The 21855-nt window shown below is 39.3% G+C and overlaps 1 protein-coding gene across 1 annotated transcript in view; it reads left to right on the plus strand.

The window, feature by feature from the left end:
• The window catches only part of BTBD8 (BTB domain containing 8), a 72706-nt gene that overhangs the window by 19915 nt on the left and 30936 nt on the right, over window positions 1–21855 (plus strand). The window contains 2 exon segments of the mRNA XM_032487081.1: window positions 1032–1149; window positions 15808–15897. Of these exon segments, the coding sequence (XP_032342972.1) occupies window positions 1032–1149; window positions 15808–15897 (208 nt within the window).

Here is a 21855-nt window from a genome sequence, read left to right on the forward strand (position 1 = left end):
ACGCAGTGAGGTTGGAGGGGTGGCGAGGAGCCAGACGTGGGCTTGGTAAGCCTTCGCAGGACTTCAGCTTTCGCTCTCAGAGACCCATATTGTTCTGAACGGGGATGGCCCGTGATCTGAATTACATTTGAAAACCTCTGAACGCCTTGTTTAAAACAGACTGGGGGCGGGGCAGAGTGGAGAGTGGGACACTTGCTAGGGAGCTGCTGCAGAGATCCTGGTGAGGGATGCTGGTGGCCTGGACTAGGGTGGCGGCGGCGGACTCGTTGGGGACTGGTTGGCTTCTGGATCTCTTGATTGTGGAGCCGATGTTGGCGTTCTCGTTTATAGGTACGTAAATTTGTACGTTGATCGGTGAGAATCTGAAAGTGTCTGGACTGACAGAGCTATAATATACAGTGTAGTGTTCTTCTTTATATATATGTATATACACACATACACACATACATGTTTTATATTTCGCTTCCCACTGCCTAAATCATGACTCTTTTGAAGTAGAGGCAGGTCTTAAAGTATTTATTTTCTATTCCTCTCCATACCGTGTACAGTGCTAAACTCATAGTAAGTGCTCTATAAATCCCATTGACTTCAGTTGAATTTTTATTGGTTCACAGATCATGCTAGCCATCAATCCATGAACAGGAACAGGAAGAAATGAAATAGTGAAAAAGAATATCAAAATTGGAAAATTTTCTAACTTTCTAAGTCAGATGTTCATTAGTTGGCTTCAATTCTGGTGTATAATTTTGTGATAACACTACCTCTGTGTAAATGTGTATCTGTATTTACAGGTGTATCTATATTTAAATATAAGTAGAAATATATATTTAAGAACAGAAAATATAGATGATTTTAAAGTTTTATTTTATTTTGAATTTACCACTCAAGTATTCTAGTCACTTTTGTTCTCTTTCAGTAGCTAATCAAGATAACTATGTGGAAAAATGTTTTGCTAATATAATATTCAAGATTTTGGAATATTCATAATATTAAAGAAACAATTTTTTTAGTCTTGTTTTTCTCTTTTAAAGATATGTATGACTTGGAACCTGCATCTGAATTAGGAGAAGATTTATTGAAACTTTACGTGAAACATTGTTGCCCAGATACTGATGTTCATGTTGATGGAAAAAATTTTAAAGCCCACAGGTAAAGAGGCATGTGATTGATTTGGTGTTTTGATGGTGGCAGTAGAGTGTAAAAGGGTAACTTCGTTTTCTAGCACAGTGGTTTCCAAGCTCTGATTCACACAGGCCACAGGAGCTCCACGGTGATGCCTCAGGCGGGCTCTGACGGGGAAGGAGGCTGGGCAGCAGGCAGGTTCACACGTGTGCAGGTGACCCTGCCCAGGCACGTGCCCGTGCTTTAGCTAGAGCAGATCTGTGCTGCGCATTGGGCATGAATCTGAGATTTCAGCAGAAGAAAATACACTGTTGCCTAAAATAGGCTTGAAAGCCACTGTCACAGAAAATGTAGTTCAGTGCAGTTTTTAATTTCACAGGCATTATCGTATTGAAACTGATTATTTCTACATGAATGACATGCATTTTCTCTGAATGCATTTTGGCTCAGAGTCTTTGATTCAAAATAGATGATTCTCATGAATAGCACTGATTAGGAGGTTTAATATTTCAGTGTACTTTTTAAAAACCATTGTTCTGCTGTAGAATTGGGTTGCTTAGACATTCCAGGCTTTCAGAGTTCAAATTGAAGCCTGCTGCCTGTTTTGGTCAGGCTCTTTTTTGCAAGTAACTAAAATCTGCTTAAAATAAGGAAAAGTTTTAATAAGAAATACAGATTTTCCATTGTAACTCAGGGGAAGAGGTACAGCTGGGCCTCACAACAGACTAGAAATGAACTAGACTAGAAAACGGAGAAATCCAGAGAGTTCTCCTCCCTGACTCTCTCTGTGTTTCAAACAGAGTGTTGATAATTTACTCCAGTGCTGCTGAAGAGGAGGAACCAGACTGTCTGCAGTGACAGCAGATAGTCTTGGGGGTTCAAGGGTGTGCAGCCCCTAATGAAATCAGCAGTGGGTTCAGATTTCAGAAATCACACTGGTTTTGCCAGTTACCTGACTGTCTGACCTTGCTAAACTCTGGGATTGCCAGTTTCCATTGACTGCCATTCAGAATTTAAACTTTCTTCTCTGGGAACATATGTTTTGTAAATATATATACACATTTTCCTATTTTTTACTAACTCTGCATTGTGTATAGTAAAATACAAAGTGTGATAGAGATTCATTAACACATCTTTCATATCATGGATATATATTTCCCGTATTTGGGAACATACGTATTCGCAAATGGTGTGTGTGTGTGTGTGTGTGTATGCATGCATGCCGTTCTTTCTTTTTGGGGAAGGTATGGGCTAACACAATTTTATTTTTAAAATGACCTTACTTTGATTTTATTTTATGCCAGATTTTTCTTGAAACCATATGGTCATCCTACCAAAGTCCTGCTCATAGAGCCCTAGGGCTGTTGTTGTCACACAGGGAAAGCAGGACTCTGTGACCGTTTGCAATATGTCCTCAAACAGTGTCTGTTTTTGTCTTCTCCCTGTGTGCTGCCCGCCAGTGGGCTGACTTACTAGGATCTAGAAATATTAGGTTTATATTTTAGGACCACTTTTGCTCACATTTCTGGCTTATTTTTTTTATCTGGCAATAAAAAATAAATTTATATTAACTTGAAAGGCAATTTCCTGAGGATATGTTTCAAGAAGATCTGGCTTAAATTTTCTTACTTTGGTTAGTGCCCTTATGTGAGTTAAAATGGCAACTTGTAAATCCCAGCGTTACCTTCTTGTTTCAAACTTAAACTCTGTACGTATTAATTTTAGTATTCAGTTGAAAGAATATTATGTCAGTAGTTCAGAAAACACAGCCATACCTCATTTTATTGTGCTTTCCTTCTTTTTTGCACTTTGCAGATACTACTTTTTTTTTTTTTTTTTAACAAATTGAAGGTTTGTGGCAGCCTTGCATTGACCGAGTCTATCAGCATTGTCATTCCAACATACTGGCTCACTTTGTGTCTCTGTGTTATGCTTTAGTAATTCTTACAAAATTTCAGACTTTTCCATTATTATTGTATTTGTTATGGTGATCTGTGATCAGTGATCTTTGATGTCACTACTGTAGCTTGCTGAAGGCTCATATGATGGTTAGCATTTTTTTAGCAATTAAGTATTTCTTAATTAAGGCATGTACATAATGCTGTTGCACACTTAATAGGCTACAGTCCCACATGGCTTTTATATGCACTGGGAAACCAGGAGGTTCGTGTGACTTGGTTTTTTGTGGTGGTCTGGAACTGAACCCACAGCATCTCTGAAGTATGCCTGCATCCCTGTAATGTCGTCTAAAGCCCACTTTCTGAACTGCTTCCTGTGCTGGATGGTCAGTGTCAGCATGTATTCTGTTCAGTTATTTATTCTAAAAATTCATTTGTAAAATGGCTACTTTAATTTTTTAACTATATGTCCTCATGTATTTAACAATTAATGCAAGTACTCACAAAGACCAGCATTTATGGTCAGAATTACATTCAGTTTAGGTCTCAAATTTTAGTACAGTTCAGTTTGCTAGTTTAATATGTCCAAACTGTTATTGTAGTGAGGTAGTTTCTCTTTTTATTGAGTCTCTCTCTGTCTTTCCCTCATGCTCAGGCTCCTTCCTCAGGAACATTCCTGATATACTAGCTCTGAAAGATTACATCTCCAGTCGCTAGTCTCTGTCCAGCCTTTACCTGGATCCCCAGCCCAATACCAGGGGCCGTTTATATGCTGTGAGATGGTCTGATGCCAGTCACTTGCTTGTGATGCACAATTAAGCCAAAGAAGTTATTTTTAGCTGAGTGGTTAAGCGTGTGTGGACTGTTTTGTGGAGCCTGTCTGCCTGGGTTTGAATTCCAGCTCCGCCATGTTTAGCCATGTAAATCTGAGCAAGCTGCCCAACCATTCTGCGCTTCAGCGTCCTCATCAAAGGTGGAGACTATGCTGGTGCCCATCTTCTAGGGTTATTATGAGGGTTAAATTACTTACTGCATGTGAAGTGCTTGGAACAATGCCTGGCACATAGGACCACATGAACATTTGCTATCATGATCCAGGTGATGGGCCCTTGATATGAGTTTTTGTGTAGATGGTAGCAACAGCCTGTATGCCCTTTACTTACATGGGACAAACAGAGAACTGTGATTTGAATCACTTGCTTTTCCCCTCAATCTGAAGAAGGAAGTGGCCTCCAGGAAAAGTCATGTTTACTACACAGTTCTCCTCCACACAGGCCTTTCCATCTCCAAAGCATAATTTCTCCACCCTTTCCACATCTTTGTTCTTGCTTAACCTCCAATACTTCTGCTCAAAGGAGAAACAAAAAGAGCTCTTTTTATTTGGAGGGAGAGAGGTTATAATAAAAGCACCCACTAGAGCTCATGGAGCCCACTTCAGTTACATTTCTGCTTTTCTAAGCATTGCTTCCTGAGATGCTGCCTCTCGTGACTCCTGCTGTGCACCTGTCACATTAGTCTCCTGCCACTATCTGTATACTGGACATTTCTCTCCACTTGTGTTTCTTCCTGTCATCTTCAGCTGGCCTGTGAGAACTACCTGAAGGCTCCATTGCTGTTCTCCCATTTTATAGTGTTAACTGTTATTCTAACATTTTTTGAGAGGAATGGAATCTGTTATATTTTTATACTAATTCATTTGTTGCACTTCAGTGTTCCATAATTAAGATTCTCTTGTGCTACTTTACTGAAACAACAGGCAGTGCTTTTCCTAATTTTAGCTTTGTAACACTCAAGGTCCCATATCCTTTCCAAAATACCTCTTTTTTCAGTACTTGATATTATATCATTAGACATTTATTCATTGGGTTAAAATGCTGTCAAATCTCCCTTTAAAATGTAGATTTCTCTGAATATTTAGTAAATCAGCACTGAGTCAGGAAATCAGTGTTCTAACATGTGTCATATAAATCATTTGCTGTATGTTCTTGGGTACATCAGCTGAAAGCTTTTTCAGAAATGTGTAGTTTATTTATTTAAATTTTTAAATTGAAGTATAGTCAGTTTACAATGTGTTGATTTCTCATATACAGCGTAATAGTTCAGTCATACATATGCATATGTATATTCCTTTTCATATTCTTTTTCATTATAGGTTACTATAAGATACTGAATATAGTTCCCTGTGCTACACAGTACAAACTTGTTGTTTATCTATTTTATATATTGTAGTCAGTATCTGCAAATCTCAAACCTCCCAACTTATCCCTTCCCACCCCCTTCCCCTCTGGTAACCATAAGTTTGTTTTCTATGTCTGTGAGTCTGTTTCTGTTTTGTAAATAAGTTCATATGTCTTTTTTTTAGATTTCACATATAAGTGATCTCATGTGGTATTTTTCTTTCTCCTTCTGGCTCATTTCACTTGAATGACTATCTCCAGGTCTATCCATCCATTGCTACAAATGGAATTATTCTATTATTTTTTATTGCTGAGTAGTATTCCATTGTATAAATATAGCACAACTTCTTTATCCAGTCATCTGTCAAGGGACATTTAGGTTGCTTCCATGTCTTGGCTGTTGTAAACAGTGCTGCTATGAACGTTGAGGTGCATGTATCTTTTTAAATTAAAGTTCTGGATATAGGCCGAGGAGTGGGATTGCTGGATCATATGGTAAGCCTATTTTTAGTCTTTTGAGGAATCTCCATACTGTCTTCCATAACGACTGCACCAAGCTCCATTCCCATCAGCAGTGTAGGAGGGTCCCTTTTTGTGTACAGCTTAGTAATTCAGAAGTTAGTCTCAGTTTAGATTCTGATTCCACCATTTATTAATTGTTAAGAAGTTACTTAATCTCTCCAAGTCTCAAATTCTTTATCTGTAAAAGAAATAACGATAGTAATTATGGCGTAGGATGGCTGTGAGGATTGAATCAGATAATGCACGTAACGCACTCAGCACAGTACCTGGCACACTGTGAGCACTCAGTAAATGCCGGTTGCTCTAAGTATGTATTGGGTACCTGGAAGGGAGGCACGTTGTTGCCTGTTCTCCTTATCTTACAGAGGACGTTGGCAAACTATGGCCCAAAGCTGGTCAGTGGCTTTTTCTTTTTTTTTTTTTTTTTTGGATGAAACAACAAAAACAAAGAAGAATATGCAAGAGCTTGAACAGCCTAATATATTTATACTGATGTTTACTAGCTGGCCCTTTGCAGAAAAAGTCTGCCGTTCCCTGTCTTACTAGGATTGCCAGGAAGCTTAATGAATTAATTATAATGAAATTCTAAATTACCATGCAATAAAGTGAGTTACTATCATCTTATACTAATTACTCTATAGTGATAAATGGTCAACCCCGTCAACTTGAGAGGTTTAAAGTAATAAATTAGATGTGGGAACAATAGAGGGAAAAGAGGTGGGGTTCTTTGGTACCATGGGCCTTTGAGGGAGGTTGCACTGGGGGCCTGAAAGGAAATAAATGACCTCGAGTGGAAGCTCCTAGACTGCACCTGACCAAACGCACCTCTCAGATGTTCCCTACAGAACATGCTGACACGTTAGGCAGAGCTCTCAAGGCCAGGATGCCATTCTCTAGTGTACCTGTAACGTTTTCATTCCTATCATTGACTCCGTGTTTCCCAGGAGTCACTGGGGTTTATTTCCAAACCTGTTTGATGCCATTTGGCTTTATTATTTTGATGGCATGACTTAATGAAGTATCCTATAGACCAATGATACATAGAGCATGAAAAGAATGACTGTTCCAGTGAAAACTAAAGTGAATGCTTTGGAAAGATAATAAGGGAGAGGCACTTTAAAAACTGCTATTGAATTCAGTATAGATGAGACAAAAAGCTTGGCCTTATGCACATGTAAATTGGTGAAGTTAGAGCACTCCCTCACACTATAAACAAAAATAAACTCAAAATGGCTTAAAGACTGAAACATAAGACAAGGCACTATAAACATCCTAGAAGAAAACATAGGCAAAACATTCTCTGACATAAATCTTAGCAGTGTTCTCCTAGGTCAGTCTCCCAAGGCAATAGAAATAAAAGCAAAACTAACAAATGGGACCTAATTAAACATACAAGCTTTTGCACAGCAAAGGAAACTATAAGGATAACAAAAAGACAACCTATAGAATGGGAAAAATATTTGCAAACGATGCAACTGACAAGGGCTTATTTTCTGCAACGTGCAAACAGCTCATACAACTCAATAACAAAAAAACAAACGACCTAAGGCAAAAATGGGCAGAAGACTTAAACAGACATTTCTCCAGTGAAGACATACAGATGACCCATAGGCACATGAGAAGATGCTCAATATCGCTAATTATCAGAGAAATACAAATCAAAACTACAATGAGTTACCACCTCACACCAGTCAGAATGCCCATCATTCAAAAGCCCACAAACAATAAATGCTGGAGAGGGTGTGGAGAAAAGGGAACCCTCCTACACTGTTGTGGAGAATGCAGTTTGGTGCAGCCACTGTGGAAAACAGTATGGAGATTCCTTAAAAAACTGAAAATAGACTTACCCTATGATCCAGCAAGCCCACTCCTGGGCATGCATCCAGAATAAACTCTAGCTCTAAAAGATATATGTGCCCCAGTGTTCATAGCAGCACTATTTACAGCAGCCAAGACACGGAAGCAACTTAAATGTCCATCAACAGACTACTGGAGAAAGAAGTTGTGGTATATATATATATACACAATGGAATACTACTTAAGAAAAATAAAGAATAAAGTAATGTCATTTGCAGCAACATGGGTGGACCTAGAGATTGTCATACTAAGTGAAATAAGCCAGAAAGAGAAAGAAAAATACCACATGATATCACTTGTATGTGGAATCTAAAAAGAACTTATTTACAGAACAGAGACAGACTCACAGACATGGAAAACAAACTTGTGGTTACCAGTAAGCGGGGGAAGGAGGTGGGGAGGGGTAGATTGGGGGTTTGGGATTTGCAGATACAAACTACTATGTACATAATAGATAAACAACAAGATCCCACTATATAGTACAGAGAACTATGTTCAGTAGCTTCAGATCCCTTAAGAAAAAGAATATATGTATGCATAACTGAATCACTATGCTGTACACCAGAAGCTAACACAACATTGGGAATCAACTACAATTAAAAAAAACAAGATTGCCCTTACAATCACAGATTTGTGAATGAGGGCATATTTATTTTTTAAGTTAGAATAAAATGATTAATATGTATAAATTATTTTTAAAATTCTCTCCTAATTTTTTGCTTAACCAAACAACTGTCAGTCCTCATTGTACTGGATAACAGAGCACCTACTTCAATGCACAAATCATTTTTTAACTTAGGAAAAGCTAATCCTATGAAAGCTCCAGTCAAAGTATGTCAAAATGGATGTCTCAAGAGAAGGCTGTCTTACCTTTTTTAAAGTTTATGTTTTTTAAAACATTTGCAAAGAAGTGGAATGGGTAATAGTGACAGCTCCTTTAAAAAGTTTGGATTCACTGCTCTGGGTTTAACCCTTATTCAGTGATGTGGAACTAAAAAGGAAAAAGAAAATTCTTGGAACAACAGTCCTTTAAAAACAAAAGTCCTAGTGAAAAATTCTTTATTTAGAGTTTCTCTGAGTAATCCAGGCCATTACTCTGCCTGGAGTAGTGAATCTAGCTCAGCTAACATCACAAAGTATTGAATAGCGATGTACTATATATAAAGCCAGAGCACGGGGGAAATTAGGGCATCACTGCAGGGCCGGAAGCAGCCTTGTCAGCCGAGATTAAATTTAGTCAAAAGGAGAAAGTAGTTTTTGGTATGTTGGAGAATGAAAAATCTGGCAAAGATTTTTAATACACCATGGCACCTGCAGCATAATTTTTTAAACTGAGGCTTATATCCAAATTAAATAGGAATGTTTTCTAAGTTTCTGTCTTCAGGTTAGGGTAGTTGTTTAAACCTCAGATGCTTTTAATCTTACTGAGATGGAAATGGCTATCATGCTGCATTAGTTCAAGTCTTTCATATTCTTAACTGATTTTTTTGTCTTCTTCTTCTGTTAATTACTGAGAAGAATGTTAATGTCTCCAAGTGTAATTGTGAGTTTGTCTGTTTCTCCCTTCAGTTCTATCAGATTTTGCTTCATGTATTTTGAAGGTTTGTTATTTGATACACACACATTTAGGACTGTTATTTCATCTTCATGAATTGACCCTGTTTTCATTATGAAATATTAGTCTTTACCCCAAGTAGTATTCCTTGTTGTGAAACCTTTTGTCTGACATTAATAGAGCCACTCTAGCTTTCCTTTTTTAAAAATTGAGGTGTAATTGTCATATAGCATCATAGTATTTTCAGGTGTCTAACATAACAAACTCATCATCACAATAAGGCGTCCCACTCCACCTTTCTTATGGTTAGCGTTTATATGGGGTATCTTCTCCCATCTTTTAACTTTAGCCTTTCTGTGTCTTTATATTTAAAGTGGGCTTAAAATTAATTTCTTGTAGACAGTATGTAGTTATGTCTTGCTCTTTGATTATCTGGTTTCATAATCCCTCCTTTTAGAGAATTTAGAGAATTTATGGTAATGTTATTAATGTGTTGGGATTGAAGTCTGTCACTTACTATTTGTTTTCATTTTTAACCTGTTTTCTTTTTCCTCTTTCCCTCTATTCTTTGTATTAATTGAGTTAAAATTTTTTAATTCCAGTTTATTTCCACTTTTGGTGAATTAGCTGTATATATTGTGTGTGTGTGTTGTTGTTGGTTTTTGGTGGTTGCTCTAGGATTTACAGTGCACTGTTGACGTGTCATCATTCACCTTCAATGAATATCATACACCTTTGTGTGTAATGTTAGGATCTTTTCCTTCTTCTGTCCTTTGTACTATCACTGACATACATTTCACTTCTATGTATATTCAAAATCCCATAATAAATTGTAATTATTTTTTAAACAATTATCTTTTAAGTAATTTTATTTTTGTTTGTTTGTAAGTAATTTTGAAAATGAGGGGGAAGTGTTGCATATTTACTCACTATCACCATCCTGGCAGTTGTGTAGGTCCAGGTTTCTATCTGCTATAATTTTCCTTCAGCTTGAATAACTTTCTGTTAATTTCTTGTAATACAGTTCAGCTGGCCATGGCCTTTCTCAGCTTTTGTCTTTAAAAGTCTTCATCTTGCCTTCATTTTTGAGAGAGATTTTTTCCAGATACAAAATTATACGTTGGAAATTTTTTATTTCTTTCAGTGCTTTAATGATGTAACTTCATTGTTTTTCTGGCTTGCGTTGTTTCTGACAGGAAGCCTGTGATCATGTCTAGCTTTGCTTGTCAGTGTTCGGTGTGCCTTTTTTCTTTGGCTGCTTTTTCACCTTTTTCTCTATGGTTAGTTTTCAGCGCTTTGATGATGTTATTACACCTTTGTTTATCCTTCTTATGATTTTTTAAGTTTCCTGAATCTGTGAGTTTTTGATTTTTATGAAATTCAGAAAACTTAGAACCATTATTTTTTTCAAATTTTCTTAGCATCCTCTTCTTTTTCTCTTTTCCATGTGGGACTCCAGTTATGTTATATTAGTCCCATAGCTCACTTTAACTCCGTGTTTTCAGGTTTATTTTTTATCCCCTTGTCTTATTTGGATAATTTATATTGCTATGTGCACAGGTACACTGATCTTTTATTCTTTAGTATCTAATCTTTTAAGTCCATGCATGAATTTTTTTTTCATTTCAGATATTATATATTTCATCTCTGGAAATTTTGTCTTGTTTTAAAATCTTCTTTCTTCATTATGTTGCTTATTAAAAAATCCTTGGGTATATCTATACCGCTTTTTAAAATGCTTTGCTAACTCCATCATTTCTTTCATTTTGGGGTCTGTTTCTATTGACTGATTTTCTCCTGGTTATAATTCATATTTTGCTACTTTTTCACACACCTGGTAATTTTTTATTAGATGCTGGACGTTATGAATATTGTGTTGTTGAGTGTTTGAATTTTGTTGTCTGCCTTTAAGAAGTGTTGAAGTCTGTTTTAGCTGTTAAGCTACTGTGACTCGTCTTCATCTTTCTGGTGTTTGTTTTTAAACTCCGGGTGACTCTGGAGCAGCCTTTGCTCTGAAGGATGGACAGCTCTTCTACTGAGGTGGGACTCTTCTGTGGGATCTGGGATCAGTACTTAGCCCTGGCTGGAAAGAACCTGAATGTGTGCGTGCCCTGTGTGAGCAGGCTCACAGCGCCCCGCACCTTAGTCTTTGCCCAGCGCCGTGGGGCTCCGCCCTGTGTGTGCCCAGGTGACATTCTGACAGAGGCCCGGCGGGACTCCTCTGACGCTCAGGCTCTCCCTTCGTAGCCACCTCTTCTGCAGTGCTGCGCCCCCGCCCTCTGTAGTGCTGCGGCCCCTCTCTTCTGCAGCACTGCGGCCCCCCTCTCTTGCAGCACTGTGGCCCCTCTCTTCTGCAGCGCCGTGCCCCCCTCTTCTGCAGTGCCCGCCCCCCTCTTCTGCAGCACCGTGCCCCCCTTCTGCAGCGCCGTGCCCCCTCTTCTGCAGCGCTGTGCCCCCCCCTTCTGCAGCACCGTGCCCCCCTTCTGCAGCACTGCAGTCCCCCTCTTCTGCAGCGCCGTGCCCCCCTCTTCTGCAGTGCCGCGCCCCCCTCTTCTGCAGCACCGTGCCCCCCCTTCTGCAGCGCCGTGCCCCCCTTCTGCAGCACTGCAGTCCCCCTCTTCTGCAGCGCCGTGCCCCCCTCTTCTGCAGTGCCGCGCCCCCCTCTTCTGCAGCACCGTGCCCCCCCTTCTGCAGCGCCGTGCCCCCTCTTCTGCAGCGCTGTGCCCCCCCTTCTGCAGCACCGTGCCCCCCTTCTGCAGCACTGCAGTCCCCCTCTTCTGCAGCGCCGTGCCCCCCTCTTCTGCAGTGCCGCCCCCCCTCTTCTGCAGCACCGTGCCCCCCCTTCTGCAGCGCCGTGCCCCCCTTCTGCAGCGCTGTGCCCCCCCCTTCTGCAGCACCTGCCCCCCTTCTGCAGCACTGCAGTCCCCCTCTTCTGCAGCGCCGTGCCCCCCTCTTCTGCAGTGCCGCGCCCCCTCTTCTGCAGCACCGTGCCCCCCCTTCTGCAGCGCCGTGCCCCCCTTCTGCAGCACTGCAGTCCCCCTCTTCTGCAGCGCCGCGCCCCCGCCTTCTGCTGTAGTGCTGCGCCCCACAAACTTCCAGCTGGCTTAGCCTCTTAAGCACCCATACTTGTCTTCTCAGCTGAGAAAGACAGCCAGGCTGTCCTCTCTCCTCTCGGCGCCGGAGTCTGATTACTCCTGGGAGGAGAAGTGTCATGACCGTAGGTCTCTTCTCTGAAGGGCTGGAGTCCTGTCCCGCCTTTTCTCGGTGTCGCACTTCATTCACTTCTTCGCTTATCAGTGGAGGTCAGGCAAGTCCCTATGTGCTATCTTATGTGAGTGGAAGCAAAATCCCTTCTTTTTTCTTAATATACCTGATTTTTCAGAACAGTTTTAAATTTACAGGCAAATTTAGAGAGTACAGAGAATTACCATATGCCCGCACACCTGGTTCCCCTATTGTCAACATTTCATACGTACACCTTAGTATTCGTACATTTGCTACAATTAAAGAACCAATATTGAGGCCTTTTTATTAACAAAAATCCATAGTTTATTCTCAATTCCTTGGTTTTGCCTAATCCCCTTTTTCTATTCGAGGATCCCGTCCCAGACCCCACGTGACACTTGCTCATGTCTCCCTGGGCTTCTCTTGGCCGTGATAGTTTCTCAGACTTTCCTGGTTTCTGATGACCTTGACAGTTTGAGGAGTGCTGGGCAAGTGTTTTGAAGAGTGTTCCTCAGTTGTAGTTTATTTGATGTTTTTCTCATGATTAAGTGGGTTATGGGTTTGGGGGAGGATGTTCACAAAGATAAACTGCCATTGTCATCACCTCATTTAAAGGGCACGTGTAGTCAGCATGACTTACCGTCCTTTCTGCTGACCTTGACTGCTCGGCTGTGGTAGTTCCTGTCTGGTTCCCGCTCCTCCTGCCCCCCCCCCACTGCCCATTTCTGCACTGTGCTCTCTGGAAGGGGGTCACCATGTAGAGCCCACATGTAAAGGATGGGGAGCTATGGCCCACCCTCCTGCAGGGACAGTATCTACCTAAGTTACTTGGAATTCTTCTGTGTAAGAAATTTGTCTTTTCTGCCCCTTTATTTATATAGTCAGTCATTTCTGTATGTCAGTATGGACTCATGGATGTGTATTTTGTACTTTGGCTTATTTTGCACTTTGGTTTGTAATTTGGTTTATTTTGTATTTTGGCCTATTTATTTTTTGCTGAAAATTTTCCAGCTTTAGCTATGGAGCTCATTCAGTTGATTCTTGATATAGTACCTCCCCCTCCCCATCACTGTGTGTATTAGAAACTACTATTTGGGCACTGGGTGTGCGTGTTGCTGTTTCTTTTAGGGCATCTCCGCGGACAAAGCAAGGAAAGATATGTGCATATACTAACCTAAATATATATACATCTGGACAGTTGTTTCCAGATGAGTCCATCTTTATCTGCATGAAGCTAAACATGAATTCTTACTGAGGTCTCCCACACTGATCACACGAATACATTGATCGTCCCAGTCTTCTTACCCCCTTGCCTGTCTGTAATCTTCCGCTGTAGCAGTGGGAAGCCTGGCTTTCCTCATCCAACATCTAGTACTGATCGTTGAGTTCCTGTGTTCAGGTACAGTGGTTTTAGAGCTGTTACCCTGACCGCCGCGGAAGCAGCTGGGCCAGCTAGAGTGCAGGGCTTGTGCGGTGCAAGCCTTCGCCTTTGTTCTTCAGTCTGCACTCATCCCCAGTCGCTTAGGCCCGCACCTTTCTCTCCCACGCCCTTCAGTGAGGTGGTTTCACGCGCTTGCAATACAGTTAGGTGCTTTTGTCACAGTCTGCATTTTTTCCTGGGATTCCCCTGACCTCCTCCTAAGTGTTTTTTTTTTTAAATTAGTATACATTAAGATTCACTTATGCTATAAAGTTCTGTGGGTTTTTATAAATGCGTATGGTCCTACATCTACCATTATAGTATCATACAGAGTAGTTTCAACTAAAAATCCGTTTTGATCAATCTATTCAACTTTTCCCTTTCCCCCAAACCTGGTTTTTTTTTCCCACTGTTTCCATAGTTTTCATAGTTTCATTATTTCCGTAGCCTTTTCCAAAATGTCATATAAATGGAGCCATACAGTATATAGCCCTTTCAGACTAATTTCTTTTACTTAACAATATGCATTATAAGATTCATTCATGTTTTTATGTAGCTTAATAGCTAATTCCTTTTTCATCACTGAGTAGTATTCCACTATAATGAATGTACCACTGTTTATTTGTTCACCTACTGAAGGGCATTATGATTGCTTTAGTTTTGGTGATCATGAATAAAACTACTATAAACATTTGTAAACGAGTTTTTGTGTGGACATAAGTTTTCAGATCAGTTGGGTAAATACCTAGGAGTGTGATTGCCAGATCACATGGTTTAATTTTGTAAGAAACTGCCAAACAGTATTTCAGAGTGGCTCTATCACGTACATTTCTACTGACAGTGAATGAGAATTCCTTCTGATCCTCATCCTCTTTGGCATCTGATACTGTTAGGTTTTGGATTTTAGTCATTCTGATCGGTGTGTACAGCGTCTCATTGTTTCACTTTTTATTTCCTTCATGACAAATAATGTTGAGGATCTTGTGCTTATTTGCCATCTGTGTATCATTGGAAGTCTTTTGTGCAAATCTTTTGCTCATTTTCAAATTCGGTTGTTGTTGTCTTATTGTTGAGTTGTAGGAATTCTTTGTATATTTCGGGTAGAAGTCCTTTATCTGACGTGTGATTTGCAGATACTTTCTCCCAATCTGTGCCTTGTCTTTTCATTCTTTTAACAGTGTCTTTCATAGAGCAAAAAATTTTTAGTTTTAATAGAGGCCAACTTACCAATTTTTTTCTTTTTTGGATCATACATTAGATGTTCTATCTAAACTCATCACCAAACCCAAGATTCTATGTTTTCTTCTAGAAGTTTATTGTTTTGTATTTTATATTTAGAACTATGATTCGTTTTGAGTTAATTCGTTAACTTTTGTGCGGGGTGTGAGGTCTGTATCTAGGCTTGTTTGTTTGCTTTTGCCTATGAATATCCAGTTGTTCCAGGACCGCTATTGAAAAGATCGCCATATTCCCTAGAATAGTCCCTGGCACAGAGTAGGAGTCATAGATGTTTGTTGAAGTAAAGAATGGATGAATTAAAATTTTATCTGAGAAGATAGAATAGACGTTCAAAAGAAAATACCTTCCCTGTTATTTCCTCAAACTTAAGATTTAGCTGTTCTTGAGCATAATTAGGGTGAGTTCTGAACTGGAACTCGGGACCCTTAGAGTTCTAGTCTCTTCTTGCTATTTCCTCAAGACGTTAAGTGACATCTTTTGGTTTTTACTTCTGTATTTGTACATGATTTATTACTCTCCTACTCATGGAAGTAATTTCAATTATTATTAAAATTTAAGAGCTTTCAAGAGAAAAAACTAAAAAGATGAAGAGGACATTGGAATTAATGTTTTAATCAAGCAATCAAAATACTTAGGTATAAATATAGGCTTATAATTTGTCTTATTGTAATCTACCAGTGAATACAAACAAGAGAAACAGACGGTTATGTTTTAAGAGGTGAAGATGAAGAGTTTCATGAAAAATTACATTTTGCATAAATGTTTGCCTGTGTTTTCCCCTCCTCCCTTTAGAGCCATTTTAAGTGCCAGATCTAGTTACTTTGCTGCGATGCTGAGTGGCTGTTGGGCTGAAAGCTCCCAGGAGCACATTACTCTTCAAGGGTAAGCATAATTTTTACAAGGCAGCTTGACTGCAAATGATTGCAAATAATGCTTCATACAAAGTATTTTTCATGAGTCTGATTTCCTTGTATGTTCAATGAAATGTTTCTCACGTGGAGGAATTCAACAAAGTACATTTCCTGAGAATGAGATGTAGTTGGGAACAGATGATCCCTGTGAGAGTCCACAGGTTGCAGTGTTGGGGGAAATTGCGTGGGAGCCTCTCAGCCCTGCACCATTCTTACTGGGGCTGCTTCCTTGACTGGATGCCCTTGGCTGGAGGCTTGGGATATGGGATGTGATAGAGGTGGTTCCATAACAGTGGGTGTATGGCAAGTATTGATAAATTCAGACTATTTTTCATGCTGGCCTGTAACCTTGAGCCTTCTCGGTTACAATTGTCTGGTTCCCTTACTAACTAAAACAGATCCCCAAATGCCTCTCATTTTGTAATTTCTTACTCTATAAAAATGGAAAATTGAAACATTATTTGTAAGAATCTGTAATGTGTTTTTATTTTATTTTTTCATATTTCATTTATTTAGTAGAAATGAAGCACACATGCAAAAGAACCTAAACCCCCTTTCTTTCATACCAGGGCTTGTAGAGAGCTACGTTTGAATTGTACCACCTGCCGCAGTTTCAGTGCCCACATCATGGTGTATTTTGTTTTCTATTTTTTGGATGCAGTTTTAGCAACTGTAATTTCAGTTACACATTAGTGATGTCAATTACATATCCGTGGGATCACATGGATGCCTTTATTATAGTGTACTTTTTAAAGGGAAAAAAAGACTAATGAAATAGTAATAAGGAGAAAATAATGGAGGATGTATAATTGAGTGTAGTCACCAAGGTTTTACTTAATGTTGCTACAAAAATAAAATTCCCCTCCAGTTTGTCCCCCACATGAAAGATTTGTTTTTCTTCTGTTTTTGCAGTCTCCCACTAAAACAGCATTGAAGCATAATATGAACTGCTTCGGTGTTAAAAAAAAAAAAAAAGTAACATTTGCATCTAAATAACCCTGTTGTCTTTCATGTGAGGTCTTCTTTTATTTATTAAAATTTTTTAAATTGAGACATAATTGACATACAGCATTCTATTGGTTTTAGATGTACAAAATGATGATTTGATACAAATATATAGTGAATTGATATCCACAATAAGTGAGTTCACATTCATCACCACAGTTACAGTTTGTTTTTCTTATGATGACAACTTTAAAGATCTACTCTCTTAGCAACTTTCAGATATAAAATACAGTATTGTTAGCTATAGTCATCATGTTGTACGTTACACCCGTAGGACTTACTTATCTTACACCTGCAAGTTTGTTCCTTTTGACTACCTTCACCCTTTTTGCCCACTGTCTTCCCCCTGCCTCTGGCAACTACCAGATAGTTTCTGATTATGGACGATTTTATACACCAAGCAAAGAGTTTATTAATCTGTGGGTAAAAGGAATGTGTGGATGAATCAATTACTGAAATTTTATCATCACTCTGAAAGATTATGTAGCCTACGAATAAGATCTCTTCTTTTATGGTGAATTTTAAAATGTTTGCTGAAAATGGAAGAGGGCTAGTGCTTACCATGGCCAGAATTTCTCAATCCTAGGGATAATCACACTAGTATAATTTTGGAGATGTGTCCAGGGGACTGTATTTCAGATGTTTTTGACATCATTTTTTAAACTGTCAATTTGCTCTCATTAGAATTGGACTCAATAAAAATTTAAATGAAGAGACAGCTCAGAATGCAACTTCTTGGCATTTATTAAAAATCATGTGATTCTGTGTAATGAGAAACGTCGTAAGAAGTGTATGATTATAGGATCTTGTTCTACAGCAGGGGAAAGTAATTTACAGAGAACACATGTCTAATTTGCTAGAAGAAATCTAAATTCCTTATACGTTTAGTGATACTTTTTACTGTCTGATACCTGTTACATATACCTTCGTTCCTCTCTCCAAATAGATTCTGTCCTCAGCAGTTATGATATGTTACAATAACATGCTTTCTAGATTTCTCCCACATTTACTATGTCCTTTAATTTTTAGAATCAGTCTTTGAGAGAGCAGGTGTATTCACATATTACAAATGAGTAAAAACAGGATCAGATAAATTAAATGTCTTCCCAGGGTTACCTGGTAAATAAGTGCTTATGCTGAATATAAATTACATGTTTGTTGATTCTTAATTCAAAGTCCATTCCACCATGGCTGCTGAAGAAATTGAAAGTTTCCCGCTGGCATATGTTCTTGAGCTAGCTCAGACTGCTCCTCTCCACTGTTTAAATCTGTGATTATCAAACTTTATCCCGTAAGACCCTGAAGTTCCTGGTAGGGTATGCTAGGGAGTACGTGGCATAGAATTGAAATGTGAGGGGAAGGCCATTTGGGAATGGCAGGTCCTCAAGCAGAGTTGCTCTACTTTTATCTGTTCTATCTTGTTCAAAATGACCTCTGAATTTAGCTATGGGAATAAAGGCAGTCTTTAATCAGTCCTCATGAGTGATCAGATTAAACATTTAAAACTCACAGGCTTTTAAAGGTGAAGCCTACTTACTGAGGTTGGTGGGTAAGAGAGCAGAGAGGCACCACTCCTGGTCTCTGCTCCCCACCTGTGGTTGTGCGTCGTCCCCTCTGATGGAGGTAATGGATAAACATCTCCTCCTATAATAGGGGTTGATGGCCACTGGCCAACTTTAGTGGCTTGTTCAAGAGAAAGCTACGTAGAAGTAGCCAACTTTGTTTCAAACTGTCATTCCAAGTAAGTAGACTGTACATTGTAGCAGCACCAGCAGCGACCCTTGTACAGTATTTTCCCGTTACTTTTGGTGTAAGCAAGGCTCTGCTCCTTGCTGGATCGCCAGTGCCGCAGTGGAGACTCACTCCTCACCGGCGGACTCGCTTCTAGTGCTAGCACTTTGGAAATGAGGGTGCATTTCTTTTTGGTTCGACTCTTTTATCTTCCTTGATAAAATAAGATTTTCTCACACTAAAATGAAGGAAGAAAGTATTTCCTGAGCGATTTCGGGTTTTATCTGCATCCTTTCTTATTATTATCACACAGTATGTTTTGCTTTTCCCTCTTGCATCACATATCAATTTGACTGTCTCAAATTGTCACCTGAAATGTTATTGGTATCATCATATACAGAGCTGTAGGAAGGCTAATGGGGATTTTGGAATTTCACTTTTTTAAAAAAAAGTCACGTATTTTAGGAATTTTTATATAGTAACAAAGAAATCCACAGAACAACTTCTAATTTCACCGTAGCCGACATGTAACCTGGCGGGTGTTCCCTGGGAAGTGCGGTGCGGTAGAAAGGTCGTGGGCTTGGGTATTCTTACAGGAGGTCCTACGTCCAGTCCTAGATTGTTACGTGCCTTTAGGGACCTGGCTTACCTCCCCTAAACTTTCTGAGGTTGTTGAAAGGATTAAATGAGATGCAGTAAGGAGAAACCTGGCCTAGTACTTGGTACGTAGTATTAGTGCTCATTAATATTTATTTTTCTTCTCTCCCTGAATTAAATTGTTCTCATTTTCTAGAGAGAACGAGTTCAGGGGAGGGCCAGCCCCAGTACCAGGACAGCAGTGCTTGCTTTGCTTGATCAGCAGCCTCTTTTGGAACTCTGCCGCTGCTGCATACCTGCAGGATATTTTCTGCAGGAGTTTAGAACTGAAATCCTGACTGTGCTTACAGAAGAGAACCAATCATTTCTAACGATATGGTAGTGCAGAGACATAATGCACGTGATATTTTCGAGAGGGACAGCCTCAGCAAGCTGAGGCAGGAATAGCAGAGCCCTGTAATCCTAGCTCTCCCCAGGTCCCAGAGTCAGGGGGTGGAAAGGTACAGTGAGGGAGGTCATCCTGGTGGAGGAGAGGGGGGATTGTCCACACCCTCTTCTGGACATTGAACCCCAGCCAGTATTTCTGTAAGAAATCTCACATGTGTCCATTTTGTATAAACAAGTCTTTTAGTGGTGGCTTGGGGCTTTGGAGCATAAATTTAGGAGATTCGTAGGATTGATGTGAAACTTCAGGATGATCTTTTGAAATAGAAATCAGATCGTATTTCTCTCCTGACTAAAATCCTTCAATACTTTCTCATCACAATTAGAATTAAACCCAAATCTTTACCATAATCTATTAGAACCTGTGTGATCTGGCCCATAGGCTTTTCCCAGACGACTCCACCTAAAGCAGCCACAGCCCAACTCTCCAGCTACTTTCTTCTACGTTTTCCCTTTGTATGGTCTTCACAGCACTTTTCACCACTAAAATTACCTTCTTTGTATCTTTGTTTACGTATTTATTGTCCATGTCCTCTCTCTAGAATATAAGCTTCTTGTATCCTCAAGGTGTAGAATAGAGCCTTTCATTCAATAAATAGTGACAGTAAATGAACAAATGAAGGAGTGAATGAGTGAATGAGTACCTGCGTTACCACAGCCCACACGCATAGGAACCTGGAACTCCTGGAAGCACACATAAAGCGCAGGGATTTTATTTATTTTTGTTTAATTTTATTTTTTATTGAAGTGTAGTTGATTTACAATGTTAGTTTCAGGTGTACAGCACAGCAATTCAATTATACACATTCATATATATATATAGATTTTTTTTCAGATTCTTTTCCATTGTATGTTATTACAAGAAAGTGAATATAGTCCCCTGTGCTGTACAATAGGTCCTTGTTGTTTATCTGTTTTATATATAGTAATGTATATCTGTTAATCCCAAACTCCCATTGTATCCTTCCCCTGCCCTTTTCCATTGGTAACCATAGTTTGTTTTCTATGTCCATGAGTCTATTTTTGGTTTGTAAATAAAATTTGTATCACTTCTAAGATCCCACGCATAAGTGATATCATACGATATCAAGCACAGAGACCCGGTGCATGTCATCTCTGAACTCCGAGCTCTGTCCTCTCATACCCTTTTCTTTCTTCTAACTCTGAATATATTTAATGTTTTCATCTCCTACAAGTTTTTATTCTGATTTAAAAGGGAATAATGCTTTAAATCTTTCCATTTAAACTGTGGGCTATTGCAGTAATTTGTTTGGCTTTTTTTTCTCCATGTCAGTGGATCATGTCTTTATAAACATTTTTAGTAAAAATAAAAATGACTTAATAATGAGAACTTAGTTTAGTAAAACATCTGTCAAGACAGCAGGAAAACGGTTTCTTGCTGTTTTTATAGCTACCATATGTATTGATGTATAAGCGCAGATGTCTAGATTTTGCTATTTATTTTAATAAAGCTACTTTTGTTTTTACTTAGTCATTATCTTTTGTTTAAATATGTCAAGTCTTAGAAGAAACTGTTCTCTCAATATAAACGGCCAGTCCTCATTAACACTGATGAGAATGGCTGTTGGAGTTTTGAGGAAGAGTGTAGGGAATAGCAAATGTTCTAATAATTATGCTGGTGTTTCAGAGGAACACACTACTCATAATCATTATGAGATCAGACCTTGTCATATTCATGTATGTAAATGAGAATATTTATAGAGATTTGACTTTTCTAAGTATTAAAGAGCTGGAGTTTTGAATCAGCAGAAATCAATACTTAGCCATAGTAGGGGCCAGTAAATATTTATTAAATCAATTGAAAAACATTTATATGTTTTCAACTCAGTATTCCTTCTGAAGGCTTGGGAGACGCCTATAAGTACCCTAATAAGCCACTCATTAAATATTCAGTAAACATTTACTGAGCATATATTATTTAAGGCCATAGAATCAAAGCAAATATCATTCTGAGTCCTGTCCTGCGTGAGTCCATTTCTCTTCTTGCCTCCCTCCTTTTGTTCCTTTAGCAGACATTAGACATTATGCTTAGCAAACTGTGAGGGTCTCATCAGCACCGTCCCCACCCTGCTGGTACTGCAGAGCTCCAGTATTATGCAGAGAAAGGAAACTTCTCGTCCTGGAGGTACTG

The sequence above is a fragment of the Camelus ferus genome, chromosome 9 (genome assembly GCF_009834535.1).
Source record: "Camelus ferus isolate YT-003-E chromosome 9, BCGSAC_Cfer_1.0, whole genome shotgun sequence".
NCBI lineage: Eukaryota > Metazoa > Chordata > Mammalia > Artiodactyla > Camelidae > Camelus > Camelus ferus.